The sequence below is a fragment of the Thunnus thynnus genome, chromosome 11 (genome assembly GCF_963924715.1).
Source record: "Thunnus thynnus chromosome 11, fThuThy2.1, whole genome shotgun sequence".
In the NCBI taxonomy this organism is placed as follows: domain Eukaryota; kingdom Metazoa; phylum Chordata; class Actinopteri; order Scombriformes; family Scombridae; genus Thunnus; species Thunnus thynnus.
In genome coordinates, this window is record NC_089527.1 from 1,572,828 (window position 1) to 1,594,508 (window position 21,681).

The 21,681-nt window shown below is 38.5% G+C and overlaps 1 protein-coding gene across 2 annotated transcripts; it reads right to left on the reverse strand.

The window, feature by feature from the left end:
- Nucleotides 1–957: 957 nt before the first annotated feature.
- On the reverse strand, nucleotides 958–20,692 carry arhgap15 (Rho GTPase activating protein 15). Of its 2 annotated transcripts, XM_067602761.1 has the most exons (13): nucleotides 20,537–20,692; nucleotides 13,690–13,831; nucleotides 12,341–12,415; nucleotides 11,366–11,509; nucleotides 10,807–10,896; nucleotides 9,896–9,994; nucleotides 7,372–7,507; nucleotides 7,105–7,239; nucleotides 5,090–5,188; nucleotides 4,874–4,951; nucleotides 3,600–3,734; nucleotides 3,188–3,293; nucleotides 958–1,987 (listed from the first exon to the last, which is right to left on the reverse strand). In XM_067602761.1, the coding sequence occupies exons 1-13, from the start codon at nucleotides 20,548–20,550 to the stop codon at nucleotides 1,804–1,806; spliced, it is 1,437 nt and encodes a 478-aa protein (XP_067458862.1). In that variant the 5' UTR covers nucleotides 20,551–20,692; the 3' UTR covers nucleotides 958–1,803. The 2 variants fall into 2 exon arrangements, with proteins under 2 accessions (XP_067458862.1, XP_067458863.1); XM_067602762.1 differs by lacking the exon at nucleotides 12,341–12,415.
- Nucleotides 20,693–21,681: the final 989 nt, after the last annotated feature.

The window sequence follows — 21,681 nt, forward strand, 5'->3', positions numbered from 1 at the left end:
ACCAGTTTCCCTTTCCCTCTTGTGTCTTGTTTGTAAAATGTTGTAGTGTTTAGTACTTGTAGCTGTAGTATTAGTAATAAATGTGTATGTAACTAAAGTGGACTTATTTGTGTTTTCTTGTGCCTGCATCTCAGTCATTTCACCTTAAAAGACCTATACTCTTGCAAAATCATAATTATGATTAATAACAATCATAATTCTAATTGATCTCTGTTGTGTGGCCAACAAGGAGGACTATTTCCCTGTTATTATACCTATTCTAATATGAGTTATGTCACTGGATGAATAATTTCATGTTGGAGTTGTGCACAATAATAATTCATGATTCCCCCATAAAATCATAAAGATATTTGAGTGCACAAATTCCTACACACTGTATTGCGGATGACACACAGATCTAAGCAACTGCAACAAACTCACTGACCTCAATAACTGTTGACAAGACATCAAATCCTGGATGGCTGCAAACTTTCTCCAACTCAATGAGAACAATTAACTGACATTATTTCTCCTCATCTTTGTCCCCTTAAATCACACGCAAAACATCTTGGAGTATTTGACTCAGCACTCAAGTTTAACAAACAAATCAATCAGGTTGTGAAATCGTTTCATTCAGCTCCGCATCGTCTCCAGATCCAGATCAGTTCTCTGTACCTCTGACCTGGAGAAAGTCATCCACATGTGTTTGCATTTCTATCAATAACTGATCAATAACTGTAGCTTATCTTTAGAGAAGCCACTCTGTTCCACTCTTTGAAGAAATAAAGTAGTTTTCCTGTTTATGGCTCACTGTAGTACGGCAGCCTGTGTAGGACAAACCTACATATAAATATTAGCACAACATACGAGCAGCTCCATGGTTCAGTCCAGCAGAGGAGACAACAGAACAAAACAGGAACCAAACTTGTCATATGCACTGTTACGTATCAGCTGCAACTAAATGTAAACATTCAAAAATGAAGTCACAATGATATTTTATTATTTATGAAAAACAAGAATGAAAATAATAACTCTTTTAAAGTTTTAAACTTTTTAAAAGAACAAAAATACCTGCATTCAAAGACAGAAACATGTGTTTCCAACACATGAGAATAAAACTCAAACAACAAAGACGAGTTTCAAATGATTAAATGGTCTCATGTACACACGTATACATACATACATATATCTACACTAACACTCAGTACATGTTCTGCATTACTTCTAATTATCTGTGTTACAGACACTTCATGTGATCAGGGGGCTTTTAATTTCAAAATTATTTGAACGTTCATGATTTTCAACGTTGATCAAACAGGACAAACGGTGAGAAAACAGAAGCTGCCATGATGTCAGTGCAGGTACACAGACATAAAGCAGTTTGTATAGTTTGCATGTTGGAGTTGTGGAAAGATGATCTTCCATCTATTGTTAAAAGCATTTTAATCTGTCTGATCCTCCGTCCTGTATAAACGGACACTAAATAAAGCTGCAATAACTCTGCTGCTTCAGTAAAATAAAGATAATACCAGCTAAATATGTAGCATTCAAATGTGTGAAGTTTGACATATATTAAATTGGATTTAAAATATTTGTTTAATAATTATTTCCCAAATAATATAAACAGAGTGGCAGTGTAATTTTATTACAAGTTTCAGTCTCTCATGAGAAACCATTTGTTTATTTTTTACAGGCGCTGCTTCTGTTTTCTGTCAAAACAATAAATCTTGAAAGACTTTGGTCACTTTTAGCTTTGACATGTAAATACGCTCTTCCATGAAAACAGGCTGTCAGCTGATCAGGTCCACCTCAAGACTGCCGACATTACTTCCTGTCCAGGTTGAAGATCTCTCGGCTCTCGATGAGGATGAACTCCACAATCTGGTTCTGGTAGACCATGTTGAACGCCATGTTCCCTGAGTCCAGCTCGGGCCACATCAGAGTGGGACCGAACACGATGCCGATGCCCTGAGTGGACATCAGGTTCTTCCTGGAAAAGCCCAGAACTCTGCAAAACACAACAAGGAACTCGATCATCTCTGTCATACACTTTGGTTTCCTGGTTTAAAGACGACAATCTGATGGGTTTCAAACTGTATTTGATGGTTTCTGAAGGATCTGTAAAGATGTTCCTCAGGGGTTAGTCTGGGGCCACTACTGTTCTCTCTTTACACGAATAATATCTGTAAAATATAATTTTACGCAGATGATATGATTTTCTACACAGTAGCTTCAATTCTGTTAATATCCACGAGCTGATTTCCAGATCTTACTGATCTCAATCTGATATAGAACACAAAAATTACTTCATGCTCTTCACTAAAGGTAAATGTCTCAACATGTGTTGGGATGACTCATGATGAACAGGTGACATCCTACTAATACCTCGGTCTGTGGATCGATGACAAACTATCCTTTAAATCACTTGCTGAGGACAAAAAAAACTCAAACAAAAGCTGAACTTTCTGCACAGACACAAGTTGTTTCTCTCATAAAACTCAAAGTTAGACAACAATCAGTTCAGTCGACAGTCTTGACTTCACAAAACTGTGGTGAAATTTTTTCTTTGCTTCACATTTCAACACTTTTCTCTTCAGCTGTTTTGTATCAGAGCATTTTATCAAATGTACCAATCCACACTGACTCTGACATGAGTCAGAAGCGGTTTTTTTCATGCTCAAAATCTATTTTTTTCTCCTCTGTCATGTTTACTGAAGCGTAATCTGCACAGACAGCTGTTTAAATCACGTAAATCTCTTAGTTTATATGTTCTATATTTATTGATGAAGGCTCCCAGTCTGGCTGTGAGTTTGTGGGTTTCACTACAGGCAGATTCTCTCACATCAATGAATCAATAAATACAAACAATGTTGATTTCTTCTCGTGGAGCTGACATGCAAACTGTTTTAGTTCAGTAAATGTCTGCTGACAGTCAGCTGGTTCTGTTGACAGAGTCGGTGTTGATTTAACTGACGCTTAAGGCATCGCTCAGTCCTGCTGAAGCCTCATCCTGCTCTGAGGAAGTTTAACTTTCAGCCTCACTGACTGATTCAGAGATGCTTGATAAATATGGACATTGACTCATTGGCTCAGGTGTGGTTCAGGTGTAGTTCATGTGTGGTTCAGGTGTGGTTCACTTGTGGTTCAGGTGTGGTTCACTTGTGGTTCAGGTTCAGTGGTTCAGGTGTGGTGGGGCTGACAGTCGTACCTGTGCAGGTGGCTGAACAGCAGCTTCATGGTGTCCTGGTTGGGTTTGGGCAGCTGCTGGACCAGTTTCTTCACAGCCTGAATTTTCTGTTTCTGATCTTTGATCTCTGCTCAGAGAAACAACAGGAGAGATTTTGTCTTTACACAGATTAATTAACTTCTTTTATTTTACATTTATGTGGAACAACATTCTTAAATGTCTCCAAACTAAAGTCCAGATTAAAATAATTCATAAAATGTGTTGAACACCTGAACACTTAAATTAATTTGTTCCACTGATGGAACATTTCTCTGTATTTTTGCTAGCTTCAGCATATCTGTAACAGACAAATCCTATATATGTAGTTCAGAAGAAACTCAAATATAATAATGCCTCTAATTAAAATAAAGCAAGTGATCAGGTTTTTACTCACTGACAGCCTCCACAAACGGCTGGAAGAACTTGAAGGGGAACAGCGGCTCCGGCAGCTCACGGAAAAACATCTTGAGGGCTCCAGTGACGACGTGAATGTCCTCCCACTGACTGTGATCCAGGTCCAGGTCCTCCTCTGGGGGGACAGACCAGAACCAACCGGGGATCATTACTACCATAACGTATACTCATTATCAGTATAAATAGTATCATAACTGATAGAAACAGGATCATAATGTATATAAGGGGCCATTCAGGGGAAAGTTTAACATGTTTCCTCACATCGCTCAGATACATTTCTGTTGAATCAGGACGTTGTGTGTACCTCACTAAATGTCCTCGTTCTGCCCTCAGATTCATTACCAGAGTATGACTGTATGACAAAGTCTGTCGCTCCTCTCTGGAGCAGAGGTGTGATCAACACTATTTCATCCATTAATCCCTTATGGGACATTTACCACCTGATATAACATCTATGCTGGACTGGACCACAGGACCAAACTTGCTCTACTGTCTTATGCTTCAAGGTTTATTGTGAACTTGGAAAATCTGCCTTTACTTCTTGTGCACCAAACAAATGGAATTATCTTCCTCAAGATCAATACTCTTACTACCTCTGAACAATTCAAGACTATGATCTCAAACCGCTTCACCTCAGTGTTCAGTTGTTTTCACTGATAATTTACCTCCTCTGATCTATTTCACTCTACTGTACGTATTTTGTTTTTAACTCTGTCTCGACATCACTGCAAATGAGGGAAACCTCAAAGATTTTTGAGGTTTAAATAAATGTTAGAATGAATGAATGAATGTTCATGTGAGGCCAGCAGGTTGTGTCTGAGCTTTGGTAGAGTTCATGGTTCAGGTAGAGTCAGGATGGTGGATCACAGTGTTGTTTTGGGGTTTTGATGAGCTTCAGTGGGGAGCAATCATTTTGTTTCGGAGGGTCAGTCCTCAGCAGGATCCTTGTCGCTGCTCCTTAAAACAGCAAAAACTTTTCTGCTAAATCTAACTCTATAGTTAGGTTTCATGATTTAATAAACTGATAAATACATGTATAATGTGGGAAAAGAAAACACATTTTCAGTAAATGCTTTTTGCGACTTGGCAGATACATTCATTAAATGAATTAATAGAAATACAGGTGGCATTATGTTTGTGGCACAAAATATTTTCTGTTATAGAGAATAAAGTTGATTTCTAGTAGACATGTTGGAGCAGACAGAAATTTACAGTCAGACAGTCAGAGAGAGAAAAAGTGTTTTTAGAGCTGACCTTGATCTACGATGAAGCGAAGTTTCTGGATTGTGGCCAGATTTCCACTGACTCTGTAGATCCCGTCAGCCTCCAAACCTGAAAACAAACACACAGTTAATATAAGAAACAATATAAACTGGCTTCAAATGTAACTAAGATATGTTCTCCCATATCTGGATGTAGAAATACTGTGTTCATACAACACAGTCAATAATTAGCAGGCAATGAACGTACCTCGCTTGTCGACAGCGTCCAAACAGATCTGAACAAACCTCGGCACTGTGGTTCCTTCACGCTCACAGAGAGTTAACAGGTTGCAGCCGAACACTCGATCTGAGACAGACGGACACGTTAAAACACATGAACTCACAGAGGAGTTAAAGGTTTAATAACAAATTATGACTTTTTTAAATGGAAGTGGCTATTGGAACAGATTCCTCCCTGTCAGTAGTCCGTTTATTGTTGGTATGGAATTATTTTGCATGTGCATTGATATGGACTGCACAAGATCACATGATCAAATTCAAATTGTTTCAAAATGGAGGAACTCTTATGCTTGCAGGTGATACACCAGTCCTTCCTGTGGTCTGAGTTAAAATGTTAAAGTTTAGGCACAAAAACCACTTGAGAAGGATCTGGTTTGGGTTAAAATGTAGTAAAAATGTCCTGTTAACGGCACTAAAAAGCCCAACATGACATAAAAATGTACAGTTAGTGGTCTACAAGAAGTCTTGCAATAAATTCCTATTCCATACAAATAGAATAAACTACAATCAGCACAGAAAACCAGTGTGGACCAACAGCCTGAGAACTTCTGGCATGGAATCCCGTTCTGTGATTAAAAATGTCTCCATAAACAGGCTCTAGTTTGGGTTTGCACTGCACTCATGAGGATAAAAATCTAGAGGTGCTCATTATCATTTTAGCAGTATCACTAAGTCAGCTATCTGTCCAATCAGGAGTATGGCCAGGATTAGGTTGTTTCTTTAATTCGTGGTAAATGGTAAATTGACACTTCTTATATAGTGCCTTTCCAGTCTTCCGACCACAGTGCTTTTACGCTACAAGCCACATTCACCCATTCACACCACATTCATACACTGATGGTGCCAACCTGTACATCAGTAGGAACTAGTCATTCACACACATTCACACACTAATGGCGCAGCCTTCAGGAGCAATTTGGGGCTCAATATCTTGCCCGAGGACACTTCGACATGTGGACTGGAGGAGCCGGGAATCAAACCGCTGATCTTCCGATTAGTGGACGACCCGCTCTACCTCCTGATCCACAGCCGCCGCACTGTTGGGGTCAGTGATTCACAGTCCTGTACACATGCTTTTGTCTCCAGCTGTCTAGGTTACTGTAACTGCACCGGAAATCAATGAACCACCTCAGACCTGTACAAAATACAGCAGCTCAGGTTCTTAAGAACTAGAGAATATGAGCACATTTCTCCTGTTCTCACCTCCTTGCACGGGTTAGCTAGTGTTCAGAATTGATTTTAACACTCTATTGATTGTCTTTAAGACACTGATTGGTGTTGGTCCATCCTGCATTGTCGACCTTCTCACCTCTTACACCAGCTGCTCATAGTCTCAGATCAGACCAGCTGCTCCATTTCTGCAGCTCTGGAATCAAAGCAGCAAAGCAGCAGAGTCCTTCTAATAAACTGGCTCTAATGACTTATTTCTAATGATTTCTTTTTATATTCCTTGATCGATTGTGTTTATTCTAATGTGTAATTTCATTGTTTACTTTCTGTTTAATGTCTGTGAAGCAGTTTGTAAACGTGTTTGTAAAAAGTGCTCCATAAATAAAATATATTATTGTTAATAATATTTACACCCTTATAATTGTTCCACCTGTATGTCAAATATAGATTCTGTTTGATTCAGAGCTTCATTAAAGGTAAACTTTATGTCAAATACATCCAAAACCAAGCTGTCAGTTTTATGTCTTAAACCTCTTTGACCTGACAGTGACTTTATTCAAACCCTCAGAACTTTATTTTAAATCCTACTGGAGATCTCAATGTTTCCAAAGACCCCAAATCTGAGAAATGATGCAGCAGACATGTCGACTATTTTCATGAAAACACGGAAACTGTGGTTTGAATGTCACTCAGTGGAAAAATCAGAGCTTCAATGTAGAGCCGCAGCAACACAATACACAGAATAAGTGATATTATCGGAGTGGAGGAAGCGTAAAGCTGCTTAAATGTATGTTATTAAATATGTAAGGAAACCTTTGATGAGGCCTTTCTCCTGCAGAGTCTTCATGGACGGACGTCTGATGATGAACTTCTTCAGTCTGTTCTTCACTCCGTTCTTGTCAGCGCTGTCTGAAGTGCTGTGTTTCAGCTTCGAGCTGCCGAACACGTCTGCAGAAAACATCACAAGTTTGATTACAGCTGCTTGAAATGAACGCTGCGTTTCTCTCAGCTGTTTACACAGATTAATAACAATAAGAATGATAATAATGATAATGATAATAATAGTAGGTGGATCCTCACTGATGGAGCGTCTGTGAACCGGGTTGCGTTGCTTGGTGTTCGGGGAGGCGGAGCCATATCCAGGTAGCGAGCTGTGTCTGGGCAGGTATTCTGTACTGTTTGACTTCCGCAGAGGAAAACTGCCGTCAGCTTTGGTCTGAACAGAACAGAAAGATACAACCAACCACATGAAGGGTCTCACTCCACTAATAATCTGAAGAAGAGTTCAAGTTTGCAGTAAAAACATCAGTGTTGAGTTTTGTTATGTTTCAGATGTTCCTCCAACATTGTAAACTGAATATCTTTGTGTTTTGGACTGTTGGACAAAACAAGAAAATACTTTGGACTCTGAGAAACTGATGGACATTTTGTTAATTGAAAAGAATAAAATAAAACATAATAGTCATTTGCATCCCTGAACAGTTTCTTTTATTCTGATAAGCAGCTCGTTTGCATTTCTCTTCCCGTTAGAAGCTGAAGGTTTGCTGATCAGCGTCGACTGGCAGCAGGAAATGTCGTGTGTCTGTAATGTTGCGTTTGTTTATTTACTGAATGAAATTCTTGTGTTTTAATGACGACTGCTGTCGTTGGGAAACTTTGTGACCACCAAGTGTGAACTGTTCAGGATGTAAGACAAACAGTTTGTTGATCAAATGATCCTTTTGAACCCTTTAAGGTGTTTTTGCTAGTTTCTAATTTCCTTCATTTATAAACGTATGTTATACTCACTATACTGTATGTGACCATGAAAATATTGATGTATTGCATCTGTTATAGTTGTATGATCTCTATGAAAGACAATGTGTTGTATTAATTAAAGCTGCAAGCAGCGTTGAACGGGCAATCGAAGGGCTTCTGTGACGGGCATGTAGATGTTTTCAGACCCGGCTGTTTTCAGACAGTGCAAGAAGGAGATAAACATCACTTCCTTTGTCCACTATTTTGCCTGCTGCTGGGGCTGCTTTGCTGAAATTTCATGCCAGTTTGCATCACTGACTGAATATTGTCATGTACACGCATTCAGGCCGGGACTCTTATCAAACATGTAAAGTTTGGTGCAGACTGGAGCATTTACAATAAAGTTATAGCAACTTCCTCTGTCATGGCGAAACATCAAATCTCAACAGTGTGAGAAATTTCTGCAGGGTGAGACATGTCTGTCTTGCAAGTTTTGGGCCCATTCACTTGAATTTCAGTTAGTAAATTGAAAACTTTGAAAACGCATTTACAATAAAGTTATAGCAACTTCCTCTGTCATGGTGAAAAATCAAATCTCAACGGTGTGAGGATGAGAGTTTTCTGCAGGGTGAGACTTGTCTGTCTTGCTGACCCCTGTGGCATCAAAATCATGCAAGTTTTGGGCCCATTCACTTGAATTTCAATTAGTAAATTGAAAACTCTTGATGAGTTTGTGTGTAAAACAAATTAATTTCCTAATTTTCATCAAGTCTATTTTTTGAAAAGTAAAGACTTTTAACCCACATGACCTGGTCAAAGTTTGATTGACATGTACCATCAAAACTAAACTTTGTAGCTCTGTACTGCAGTTTTTCCTTTATTAGGGCCCGAGCACCTAGCGGTTCACTCACACTCTCCATTCAAATATATGAGTATTTTTCTGTGTCCAGCTGCAGTTACTTATTGTCTCTACACACCTGACAGTACACATGTCAATCAAACTTTGACCAGGTCATGTGGGTTAAAAGTCTTTACTTTTCTAAAAATAGACTTGATGAAAATTAGGAAATTAATTTGTTTTACACACAAACTCATCAAGAGTTTTCAATTTACTAATTGAAATTCAAGTGAATGGGCCCAAAACTTGCATGATTTTGATGCCACAGGGGTCAGCAAGACAGACAAGTCTCACCCTGCAGAAAACTCTCATCCTCACACCGTTGAGATTTGATTTTTCACCATGACAGAGGAAGTTGCTATAACTTTATTGTAAATGCTCCAGTCTGCACCAAACTTAACATGTTTGATAAGAGTCAGTCATCAGTGATGCAAACTGGCTGAATAGCACGAGTTCAGTGACTGAAGTCTCTCCTGATCCAATGATCCAAATCTATCAGCCATACTATCAGCAATCAATGATTTGCTGTCATTTCATAAGATTCAAACCAAAAAGCTTGAAAAGACTAAGAGAGACGTCTGATCTGTAATTTGTCACATGACACTTTAAAATATGTCATAGACTCAATATTTCACCTTCAATATGAAATTAATTTACTTACTATTCAGCAGAAATTAGTTTAATATCTCAAGTAGATGTAATTACATATTTACATTCTGCAGCAGTGAAAGAGTTAAAAATCACTTCACAACCGCCAGAGATCAAACACATCAATGATTTATTGAATTCTCATTTATTTATTTATTTCTGTAAGGAGGCATTGATTGATTGATTGATTGATTGATTGACTGATTGATTGACTGATTGGCGTATTGATTGTAACCTGTTGTTGGGGTCTTATTGTCATTATTGCTGTTGTTTCTTGTGTGTTTATTGTGTTTGTCTGTTGAGATTAAAACTTGTTCTTACTGAAGAAGCGATGACCTTTCCGATGGCGTCGTACCATTTGCTGGCGGTGGTGTTACTGTCAGCCTGGAGGAGGTACTCACTTCCTGTGTTAGTTGTGATCTGGAACAGATGAAAACAGTGAGTTAGGTCGGGTACCAACACGTACCTACGGAGCCCCTGAGGGGACACAGGCATACAGAGAGCCAGCACAACAGAGCAGCCTTTCTTCCCAGAGCATGAAGTGCACAAGTCCTTCGGCTGTCATGAAACTGGTTCGGACCCTCTGGGCCAACAGTATCATTAGTGTGGACATGTTGTTGTTGTTGTTGTTGTTGTTGTTGTTGTTGTTGAGTCTGAGTTCCTCCACAACAAATTTAAAACTCATCGTACAGAAAGCTTCTCTCCACATGCTGCAGTTGCCTAGCAACGCACAACAACTCTGCGAGCAGCTGTCTCCAACTGTAGGATCCACATCATATAACCAGTGTATCCTGTTTTCAGTTGGGTTGATACATATATACATATATATATATTTAAATGGGAGAAATATTGTTTTCTGATTTTAAAATCAAACCAACTGTAAGAATTTACTCAAAATAAAATACCAGCAGCTGCTGATGAAGAAGAGATGAGGTTTGTTGTCAAAGAATCTAAAACAATTTAACAGCAAAGTTTTCAGAACATGGAGCTGCTGTTATAAATATGAATGCATTGTTATGATGATATAAACAGTAAACACTGTAGAGAACAGAGAGCGAAATAAAGAATAAAACACACAACTTCTGTGTTTCTGTTTCTCTGCTGTAAGAACACATGAAAGAATCCAGTTCAGTCCAGTTAACACGTGACTGTCAGAGAAACATCCAAGTTTAATACAGAACATGTAAATTAACGGCATCAGTGCGACCATGTGACCAGTTTCTGTTTGTTACCTGAAAGACGTTTTTCCTGCTCGACTTCTCTGTCGTCCACTCGATAACAGCTCCACACAGCTGCAGCACATCTGGTTTACTTCCTGCTTTCTGAACACAGAGACGGTTGACACAAGCTCAGAGGTAACACAGTCAAAAAAAAGTTTTTTAAAAAGTTTTTTTTTAAAAAGTTGTTCCTTGACGGGATCAAAGTCAACGTTAATTTACCAACCAACAATCAGTCTGCTGCAGAGACAATAAAACTATTGAACACCTGCGTGTAAACATGCTGAAAGTAGAAATCTCTCCTATAAGGGAACAAAAAATGTGTTTTTAATAATATAATATAATATGATAATATATGTCATGATGCTTGAGGAACTTTGTGTTTGGCTGTAATGTCTCTTCTTTTCTGTATGTATGTGACTGTTCATCCTTCGGGACTTTTATATATTTATGTGGTTATAGTGTTTAAGTTTGACTGTATGTGTGGTGGAATCCAGGAAGGAGAGCCAGTGCTTATACTGGTGCTAACGGGGATCCTAATAAAGACAGAAAGAAAAGAGTTAAAGTGTTTTACCAGAACACTTTCTTGTTGTCTGTCTTTATAAAACAGCAGCTGCTCTGAGGTCAGTACGGTCCAGAATAAAGTCCAGTTCTTCCTCTGCTTTTTACCGCCCTCTGAGATTTTAGCCATGTTCAGGTTTTCACCTTTCAACTCCACCTGGAAACACACACACACACACACACACACACACACACACACACACACACACACACACACACACACACACACAGGGAAACACATCATATTAGGTGGCTGCTTCAAATGTGTGTGAGGTAGATATGAGGCTGATATGAGGCAGATATGAGACAGATATGAGGCAGATATGAGACAGATATGAGGCAGATATGAGGCAGATATGAGACAGATATGAGGCAGATATGAGGTAGATATGAGGTAGATATGAGGTAAATATGAAGTAGATATGAGGTAAATATGAGGTAAATATGAGACAGATATGAGGTAGATATGAGGTAAATATGAGGCAGATATGAGGTAGATATGAGGTAGATATGAGGTAAATATGAGGCTGATATGAGACAGATATTAGACAGATATGAGGTAGATATGAGGCAGATATGAGGCAGATATGAGGTAGATATGAGACAGATATGAGGTAGATATGAGGTAGATATGAGGTAGATATGAGACAGATATGAGGTAGATATGAGGTAGATTTGAGCTATTAGAGGATCAGGTTTTTGAGGGCTTAGTGAATGTCGAGGAGGAGCCAGTCAAGTTGTTTTGAGACAGGAATGAAATAATTTTTAAATAAAAATTTATAGTTAAATAAAAGTTAATACTCCAGGTCTTCTAAAGTTAAGTGAACTTTCCTGACTGTAGTACAGCAACTTATTCATCAGACTCATGTTTACAAAATCCTTGAAAAAAGTTGCTTCCTATTGAAATAATGTGTCTGAACTGGTTTTAAGAGCTCAGATATAAACTGGGAAGAGTGATTTATGGTGTGATGTTGAGTCAGTTACTCACTGACGGTTCAAACATGGCCGCTCCTCCTCCGCCCAGCATGTTGTGCTGAGACTGATTCCTGCGGTGCCGAGAGATCTAACATCAAGATAAATGAAGACGTTAACGTCACGCTGCTGATTACCTGCAAGACCTCAGGTGTGTTTAATGAAGCTACTGAAACGTAAAGAGATAAGAGAGAAGAAGCAGTGATTCTGTTCCAATCAGTGATCAATGAGGATCTGATGATAAGTGTATTTAACACTGTGAAGGAGAAAAAGTCTGTTATTGAGTCTTATTCATTCAGAACAACTGAAGTTCAAATCATGAGGTGTTTGTATTGAACAGGTGACTGATGTGTTTATGTTGTTTGACATTTCTTACAGTGTAAAGTTGTAAATAATACACAACATCTCATAAAAACTGAAAAGCTCATTGATCTGTCAGGAAGAAGTTGTGAAGTGAACTAAACGCTGCTGATGAAGACAGACAGCTTTCTGCTGCAATGTGTAAACAACATGCATCACTTCCCACACGTTAACTGTCCGAGCAGCACACACGTGGTTTCTGCAGATCTGTTCACCATCAACACTTCACAGCTCCTTCATTACAACGTTGTAATTATGTTGCAGTGAAAATATATTTGCTGTCATGCTTTTAATGTGGTGAGTCTGATGTTTATTGCGTATCTGTTGAATGTTGTTGTTGACTGTGTTTGAAGGGTTTTATGAGGTGAAACATGATTAAAACTGTGCAGTAAAGATGAATGAAGCCGCGGCTGCTCTAAATGTGTTAATGTGACAAACGTCATCCTGTTACATGCGTCAGTTATCTGATGCTGAGAAAACAAAACCAAACTCACAACTGTCAATCATGGAGGTGCAACATCAGGCTGTAAGCAACACTCGTTAGTTTATCACCATGACAACGCAGATGAATGAATAACAGCCGTCACCTGAACCATCACACAGCAAAGACAAATATCTATAATCATCATCACGTGCTATACATCAGTTAGACTTAATTACACTTAATCAATATTGTTCTGAATCACATGCACCTGCATTAGTCTTTAATTATTTTTAAATTATTTCTAGAAATTAATTCCTTTGTTGTTTTTACAAAGTTGCATCTAATAAAGTGTAAAATATTGTTTTTACTGATTTTACTGTTTCTGTGATATGATGTGAATGATGTGATATTGATGTTGATCATCATTCTGCAAACTGAAGACCAATTTCCATTTTTGTGCAACAAAAGTGAACAATAAAGTTTTTTTTTAATTTGGTTTGTATTTGGAACATTAAAGGGAAACTGAAAGACCTGGTCCAGGTCCAGGTCCAGTGGAGGCGGGTCCTCAGGTGAGTACTCACAGGTTTCTGAGGGAGGTCGGACTCCTGCAGCACCATGGACTTGGACTGGCTCAGACGGTCTCCGGAGGTCTGTGAGGTCTTGATGCGCAGCTGCACGGCTCCCTGCGGCGCCGGCGGCTTCAAGTTCTGCAGGTTTGTGATTCTGTGGATGAACAAACGAAAAGCAGCAAAGTTAAAGTTGAACTTTTCACTGTTTTTCATTCAGTGTTGCTGTTATTTCTCTCTCAGTGTTTAAAGGAGACGTCTGGTCTTGTTCCACGTTCTCTCTTCCTGACATCATAATTAAAGCTGGAAAAATTAAAAACAAATCTTTTCCTCTGAGGAAGTCTGCACAGGTTCATGCCGCTTCCAGGAAATATCCACAGCCTCACACTCTAAATCCAACACTGACTAACAAAATATTGGGAAAACGTTTCAATATAATTCATTCCAGTGCACCAGCAGCATCGCTACCACCTCAGTAATAAACATTATGTAGAATTATCACCTTTCTGACAACGTCAACACACACTGAAAATGTACAAGCTTCATAAATGTAGAGTTAATAGCAGAACTGTTGTGTTGGATTAGATTGTACAGATGTTCCTAATAAAGAGTTTATTAGGAACAGGAAGTCAGTATGTATCTATAAGTTCATACTGTGTTTATACTGGATGTATATATAATCTATACATATATACTGTAACATGTATATATATGTATAGACTGTATGTATGTACGGTTCTTCTTCACAGCATCTGACAGTGTTTGTTACTCTGAATAATGAATTTGGGTGGAATATCTTTATATCAGCAAACGGCAACTAAATCTGAGTTATTAATGTGTTTTATTCACATCATTAATGTTTGTGAACACGGCAGGAAACAAGTGATATTATCATGAAGAGCTGAATAAAATGATCGATTCTGTCTGTGATCATTCGGTCAAACTTGATTCGAGAGGCGGACTGATTGACTGTTTTCCTGTCTGACTTCCTGTTTGCAGCTCTGGTTGCTTCACTGTGGTTACGCAACATTTGTCCTTCTGTCAACCACGAGGAAAAACCTCAGCAAAAAAAGACAACAGATTCAAAGAATGAAGGACAGGAAATAAAATAACAGGCATCAATAAAAATAAGTTAAATGAAGAATAAAAAAACAAATAAAATAACTAAATAAAATAAATATATAAAATAACACTGTATTGTGATGACATCATCACTTCAGATTATTAGTCAGTATGGCTCAAAGTAAACAAACAAACATGTACAAAATACAAACAAACGAAGAGAAATAATATATTTAGGATTAAGAATTACAGCGAATAGTTATCAAACACAAGATTTAAACCTCACAAATATTTAATAAAATAAATTCACTGACTGAGACCACACGAGAACATTAGATTTCAATAATGGAAGAGATCTGATATGTTGATGGATGGGTTGGAGAACCTGATGGAGGGATGGAGGGATGGAGGGATGGGGTGATGGGGGGTGAGGTGTGAGAGTTGAGGAACATAGAATGGAGGGTTGAGGGACGACGATGGATGTACGATATGTCGACTGGACGACGACTGCCGACAGAAGAGGGAAGGTGTCTCTCCAGTCCATCGCCTGGGTAGACCCCTCCCTGTTCCGGTGTCAAAACGGAGGAGGGAGGATGGTTGATGAGGGGTTAGGGTGTGAGGGACCGGCAACCGAGACGAACGGATGGGTTGTGCCTGAATACTTTGTTGCGCGGAAGTGGGTGTGTGCGCTCAGAGTGGTCTCTGTTCCCAAACCTTGTTTATAAACTTCATAAGTCAAATATAGATTGAAGGTCAGATCTTCTCTGTAAAGATGAATATTCTGAGGATGTTACCTGTCACAATACAAAACTCCTGGTTTGAAGGTTTGCATGAAACAATCTCAAACCTTTTATGACTTTAAGAAAGCCAGATGTTCAAACTTCAAGATGTTCAAATGGTTCAAAAAGGAGAAGTACAGCTACTCAACCGCTTTCACTACTATCCGTCCTTTGATTGTCAGCAGTGAGATGTTTGTTCCTCTGTGAGCAAAGACTGGAAACACACTGAAGAACGTATGTTACAAAGCTTAAAGACTGACACCAAATGTCTATAATTTATATAAAGCCCAACTGAAGCGTCATTTAACATCTTAAATCATGAACAAAGATCCTGGAATTATAACAGATTATATAACAACACAAACTAATGACAGTAAAATGTATAAAATGTGCTGCTGAAACACTGAACAACACTAACGCGCCTCCATTATAACCGGCTGAAGCTGCTGCACTGACCAGGAAACATCATGCGGCTCGTCTCTGTTTTCTATTTTTATGCAGCTGCTCTATTTTTTCTCTCTCTACGTGGTTCTCCAACTGGTACAAACTACAGAGAACTCATAGAACGAGTACAATCTGTTTAAATATGATTAAAATAAAAGGCTCATTGACCAGAAACAATGCGACGCAACCTTGTGAGTTTTCATTGCATATTAAAATAAATCAATCATACTAATGTGAATCTATGATCCTGTAGTTAAAACCTAACCATAACTCAATAACTCAATATGTGCACAGTGACGGAGATGCAGTCAGTGCAGCTTTTTAGTTTTTCAGACTGAAGAATAATGAGATGGAAAACGCTGAAACACATTAAATGTCACCATAAAAAATTCAAAGACCAACATTTTTATTTTACTTCATGTTTCCTCTTTTCTGAGCTGCAGAGTTGCTGCTCTGCAGTATTAACAGCATGTCAGCTGAGCTGTAATGATGTTAAATGTTAAAGGCTGGTTTAGATTTGTAAACTGGTTCGGAAGGTTAGAAATGGCAGAATTGTTTATCTTTTGTTTTTCTGTTTGTATTTTGTGAGTCATAAATAAAAATGAAGCAAATAAAAACAATAAGATATAAAACAGTGTTTAGGATCCAAACCAAAAGTATAATAATCACATGTACACATGCACCAAATGCATCTATTTCCCCTTTATAGATAACAATCAATTTGAAAATGTGTACAATTAATTACAATTAACCATAAATGATGCGAAGCCTTCATGATGTATTTCATGAACACTGTCGTTGCCGCAGTAACAGAAGAACGTCTGACAGGCCGACGGCTGCAGCAGCTGTTGATGCAGTCGATGCAACAAACGAAACAAAGTGATCCGACATGAGAAGCTCATTGCTGCACACTGTCAGAGTACATATGACCTCACGCTCAACATCTATAAAAAATACAATAAACACTGTATACGTTTATATTTACTCCAAAATTTACTCCGGGTGTTTCTCTGGTTTTTACAGTTCATATATGAGTGCAGGTGATGAAGATGAGGTGGCTGGAGGAGGCAGAGTGTGTGTAGACACCATAGTTACAGTCATGTGATCACTGCAGTGAGTTTACACACAAAAACTATGTGAACACTAAAATCCTACTTAGAGATATATGCACAGTGTCATAAGATATTATTTCAGCGCTCTGTAATGTGGTTGAGGTGTGAATGAATCAGTATATTCACAGGTAATAATTTCCTGAGTCCTCCCACCTGGTACATCATGATGTCAGCTGGCTTCAATGTTGATGATAAAGTGGATCTATAATTAACGTGATATGAAGTGAAATTAAACGTGTTATCTGGCTTCAGGTCTGCTTCACCACTAGACCTTAAATCTGAAGGACTGCATCAGTCTGGATCCTCCTCAGGGTTCAATGATAATAATAATAATAATCAGTAATATGTGTCCATGTGTCTGTTAGCAGATGTTGGTTCAGGTTTTGTTCAGTCTGCAGAGTGAAAGATGCACAGAACCAGACATACAGTCCTGTGTGCCTCCCAGTGCGAACGCTACAACAGCTGCTGGCTAAATATCAGACTGTTTACATGATCAATTCCCCAGTTTTCATACTTGGAGGTTTTAACCACTTGGAGGTTTGAACTGGTTCTACTGACTATGAACAATATGTGAAATGTTTTACACTTGTGTTATGGGAATGTATAAAATGCTATACTGCTAGCCGCCTGTCGCTAATTCTGATCACAAATCAGTGAACTTAATCCCAATTTACAGGACAGATTGGAAGAGCTGCAAAGTGAAGATTAAAACAGCAGCTGTGTGGTCAAATTTTATTTCTTTATGTATTTATTGGGACCATGTACAGTGTTAAACATAAATGTTACCATTTGATGTACTGTACCAGAGTTAGCTTGTAGCTAATTTTCATCTGCAGTCTCTTACAATTAAAACATACAAGAGAACAATAACAAACAGTACAAAGCAAAAAACACACAGGACACATTATACAAAATACAAATCTAGAAACAATAGCTCATCACATACACTCATAATGTCAACTAGAAATGACTAATGTAAGCTTGTCAAATTAAAAGAAAGATAATTTACACTCATGAGAAGAACATGAGATGAAATTTAGAGTCAGTGGTTGCAGAGCTGAGAAGTTTCTGGCAGATGACAGAATAGAATCTTTGAAAAGTTGTTTTCTCTGCACTGTCAATATCCAGGAAGCAATAACACTGTAATAACACTGTAATAACACTGTAATAACACTGTAATAACAGGGAAAAATAGCCTTTAAAGCTCAGGCAGATCTGTGCAGAAGGAAGTGAAGCAGCAACTGAGACGAGCCAGGAAACGACGTTTTAACATTTTTCATTTGAAGACTATCTTGAACCAGCTAAGAAGTACTCAGTCACATCAGATTAGGACTCTTTATTCCCTGCTGAGTGTGTTGAGAACAAACTGCAGATTGCTCCACAATCTGTCCAGTATCTTTTTAAACGTGTCACTTCAAAGACAACCTGACGAGATTTCACCTTTTCTTTTAGAAACTTGTGCAGAAGAGCAAAAACCAGCCTGGTGCTTCATTTTTCAACAGTCCTTAGATATTGAAAAGGTTCCTGCTCTTTGGAAAAGCTCTGATTTCCAACTGAAAACAATGATTTTAGATTACATCAGTTGTGATGAAACACTTTGAGAAGTGTGTCTGTGTTGAAAGTCTTTTACAGTTCACGTACAGACAGATGACGCTGTTACTGCAATCATGCGCTCGGTTTTAAAACATCTAGAGGACAGTAGAGCTTTTAGCTCAGCGTTCAACACTTTACAGCCAAATAACAAACTGAACTCAGCAGGTTTGTCTGTCTCAGATAAAATCTATCAGTACTGGAGCAGCACAAGGCTGTCAGCTCATCCAGACGCTCACAGGACTACATCCTCAAATACTCAAATACTCAGATGATTCTGTTGTCAAGTTTACTTCATAGGAACGATGATACAAACATCTGTCATTCAGAAGGATTAGAGCAAAAAACTTTCTAAAATTAAAAGACAGGATTTTTAAGCCTCTTTCCACTTTTGTTCAAATACAAATACAAATATTTGGTCCTCTGCATATCCCTACTACTGATCTGTCTATCTGTCTGTCTCTCTATGGAATATTAATATAATTTAATTCCTGTTCACATGTTGTATGTGAAGACATTCACTGGATATTCATTCATTCATACAGTTAACTTGGATGAAAACTGAAAATAAAAGGAGCGCTGTCACTGCTGAACCGAACGTCTTATCAGTGACCGTTAGTGGGAAAGGTTTTTGGTTTTATAACGTCTAACAGTGACCAATCAGAGGATGACGAGATGTTAAAGGTTCATATTCTGCTTTTAGTAGTTTTCTGGTATTTATATCCTGTTCTCATGTCGGATGTTAAAAATGTTTTTTTGTTTTTTTTTACTTTCCTGACGAGATGACGTCGGCTCGTCACATGTCCATAAACCTGCGTCTGTTCTGTGATGTTTGTTTCTGAGGTCGTTCATGTTGTCGGCTCTCATATTTCAGATCTGATTCATGTTTCCGTTTGGAGTAAAGACGGAGAAAAAGAAGTGAAATCCTCCTACTCCTATACAGAAATATTACCTCCACACACTGATGTCGGGACTGGTCAGGTGTTTAAGACCAACATAGAAACTATATTAAAATCTAGACTTGTTATAGTTAATATTATGTTTACATGATGCATCTTCATTAATAAAGACCGGGCAGGTGGTATCACAGAACAGCAGGAGGGTTTCTCTGTACCTGATGAGTGTTTGATGATAACTGAACCTGCCTTCTTTATCACAGAATATACACTAAATATTGTCAGCGAGGAAAATAATTTAAAAAAAGGTTTTCTACATTTAAAAAGGAGGAAAATCTGGAGTTTAAGAGGTTGAAACAAGAATGACGTCGGCGTCACTGTGACATCAAAGTGCTTCAGTTTTGTGGGTTTGAACCTTTTTTAGTAACCGACTGTCAGATAAAACCACATAACGCAGCAGTGCAGCGTCATAATACGAGATGATAATGAGTTTAGTGATGAAAGCTGCAGTAAGAGGAGACAAACTGAAGCGCTCTAGACAACGGAAGCTGGAATTTCACTTGTGCATCGATAGAGAGATAACTATTAATCCTCAGAGGGGAAACTAGTCTGTTCGTCCGTGCAAAATCACAAAAAATAGAGTCAAAAATTAAAAAAAAAAACAAAAATAAAAAATAAAGTCACATTATGTGAACAACAGAATGCAAAAATCACTGTTGGAGTGAAATAATCAGCTAAATTTAGCAGCGTCTATCAAGACAAGTTCAAACGTTTTGTATTTCCTCCATCGCACATCAGTCATCGGAGGCCTTCACAGCAATAAATAACAACCCAACAAGTGTTACAGCCAGTAATGATGTGTAGAAACCTGCAGACCGACACCAGCACAAACCCATCACCAAGAAAAACACAACCGAAGCGTCAAGTCATGAATCAGGGCGGCAGAAAACCCTGATGGATGATTTAATATTTAACTTACCTCAGACCCGCCATCTCTGTGTGTCACTGATCACAAAAGAAGAGACGCAGAGAGTCGAGGCCTCACTGTTAGAGGAAGTATGATTCATCACGTGGTTTCTTCAGACCAGCCGTCTCACACTACACTGCTGCAACCTTACCATTTCCTGAAAAAAGCAGTTTGTCACTTCTGTCAGTTCATGTACAAACATCTGCAGAGAGCGACTGCATGGGGCAACTTTCTTCTTCTGCTATTTACAGACCAGTTTTAGAAAGAGGCGTCGCTGTCAGTGCCAGTGTAATATTAGAGATGTATAGAGTCATTTTTCACCACTTGAGTGAAGAAGAACCCAACATACTTGGGCCCCGATCAGATAGAGAGCTTTTAGCAACCTTGGGCGGCTTTTTGTAATTGTTTTCAATAAGAATGAAGCTTTTTGCTCTTTGCTTTTGTGTTGCTCCATGCACCTTGTGTTTTTCTGCTCTATGTGCCCCGTGTCTTTGCAGGAGCGGCCTGAACGCTTCAAGTTGAAAAAACTTCAACTCAGAGCTGAAAAACACCCAACATCATTGTTCAATCGCATGAATTGAGAGGCGGGCCTTCTCTGGTGGTGACAACAACAAGTGAAGACAACAGTCATGGAGGACAATCTAGTGGCTGCTGCTGCTGGATACCCGGAGCAACTTGACTTTACCGACCGCAGCTACCGTGATCTGAACAGAAAACAGCAGCCTGGAGGCAAATTAGTGCCGTACTTGAGATTTCTCATGTACCCACATGAATCTCTGTTTCTGTGTCCAACATGCTATTTGGGAACAGCCAATCACCACGCTTGATGTAGTTAAAGTATTGCAGTAAAAGTACATAAGTATTATGAGCTTGATGTAGTTAAAGTATTGCAGTAAAAGTACATAAGTATTATGAGCTTGATGTAGTTAAAGTACTGCAGTAAAAGTACATAAGTATTATGAGCTTGATGTAGTCCAAGTACTGCAGTAAAAGTACATAAGTATTATGAGCTTGATGTAGTTAAAGTATTGCAGTAAAAGTACATAAGTATTATGAGCTTGATGTAGTCCAAGTACTGCAGTAAAAGTACATAAGTATTATGAGCTTGATGTAGTTAAAGTACTGCAGTAAAAGTACATAAGTATTATGAGCTTGAT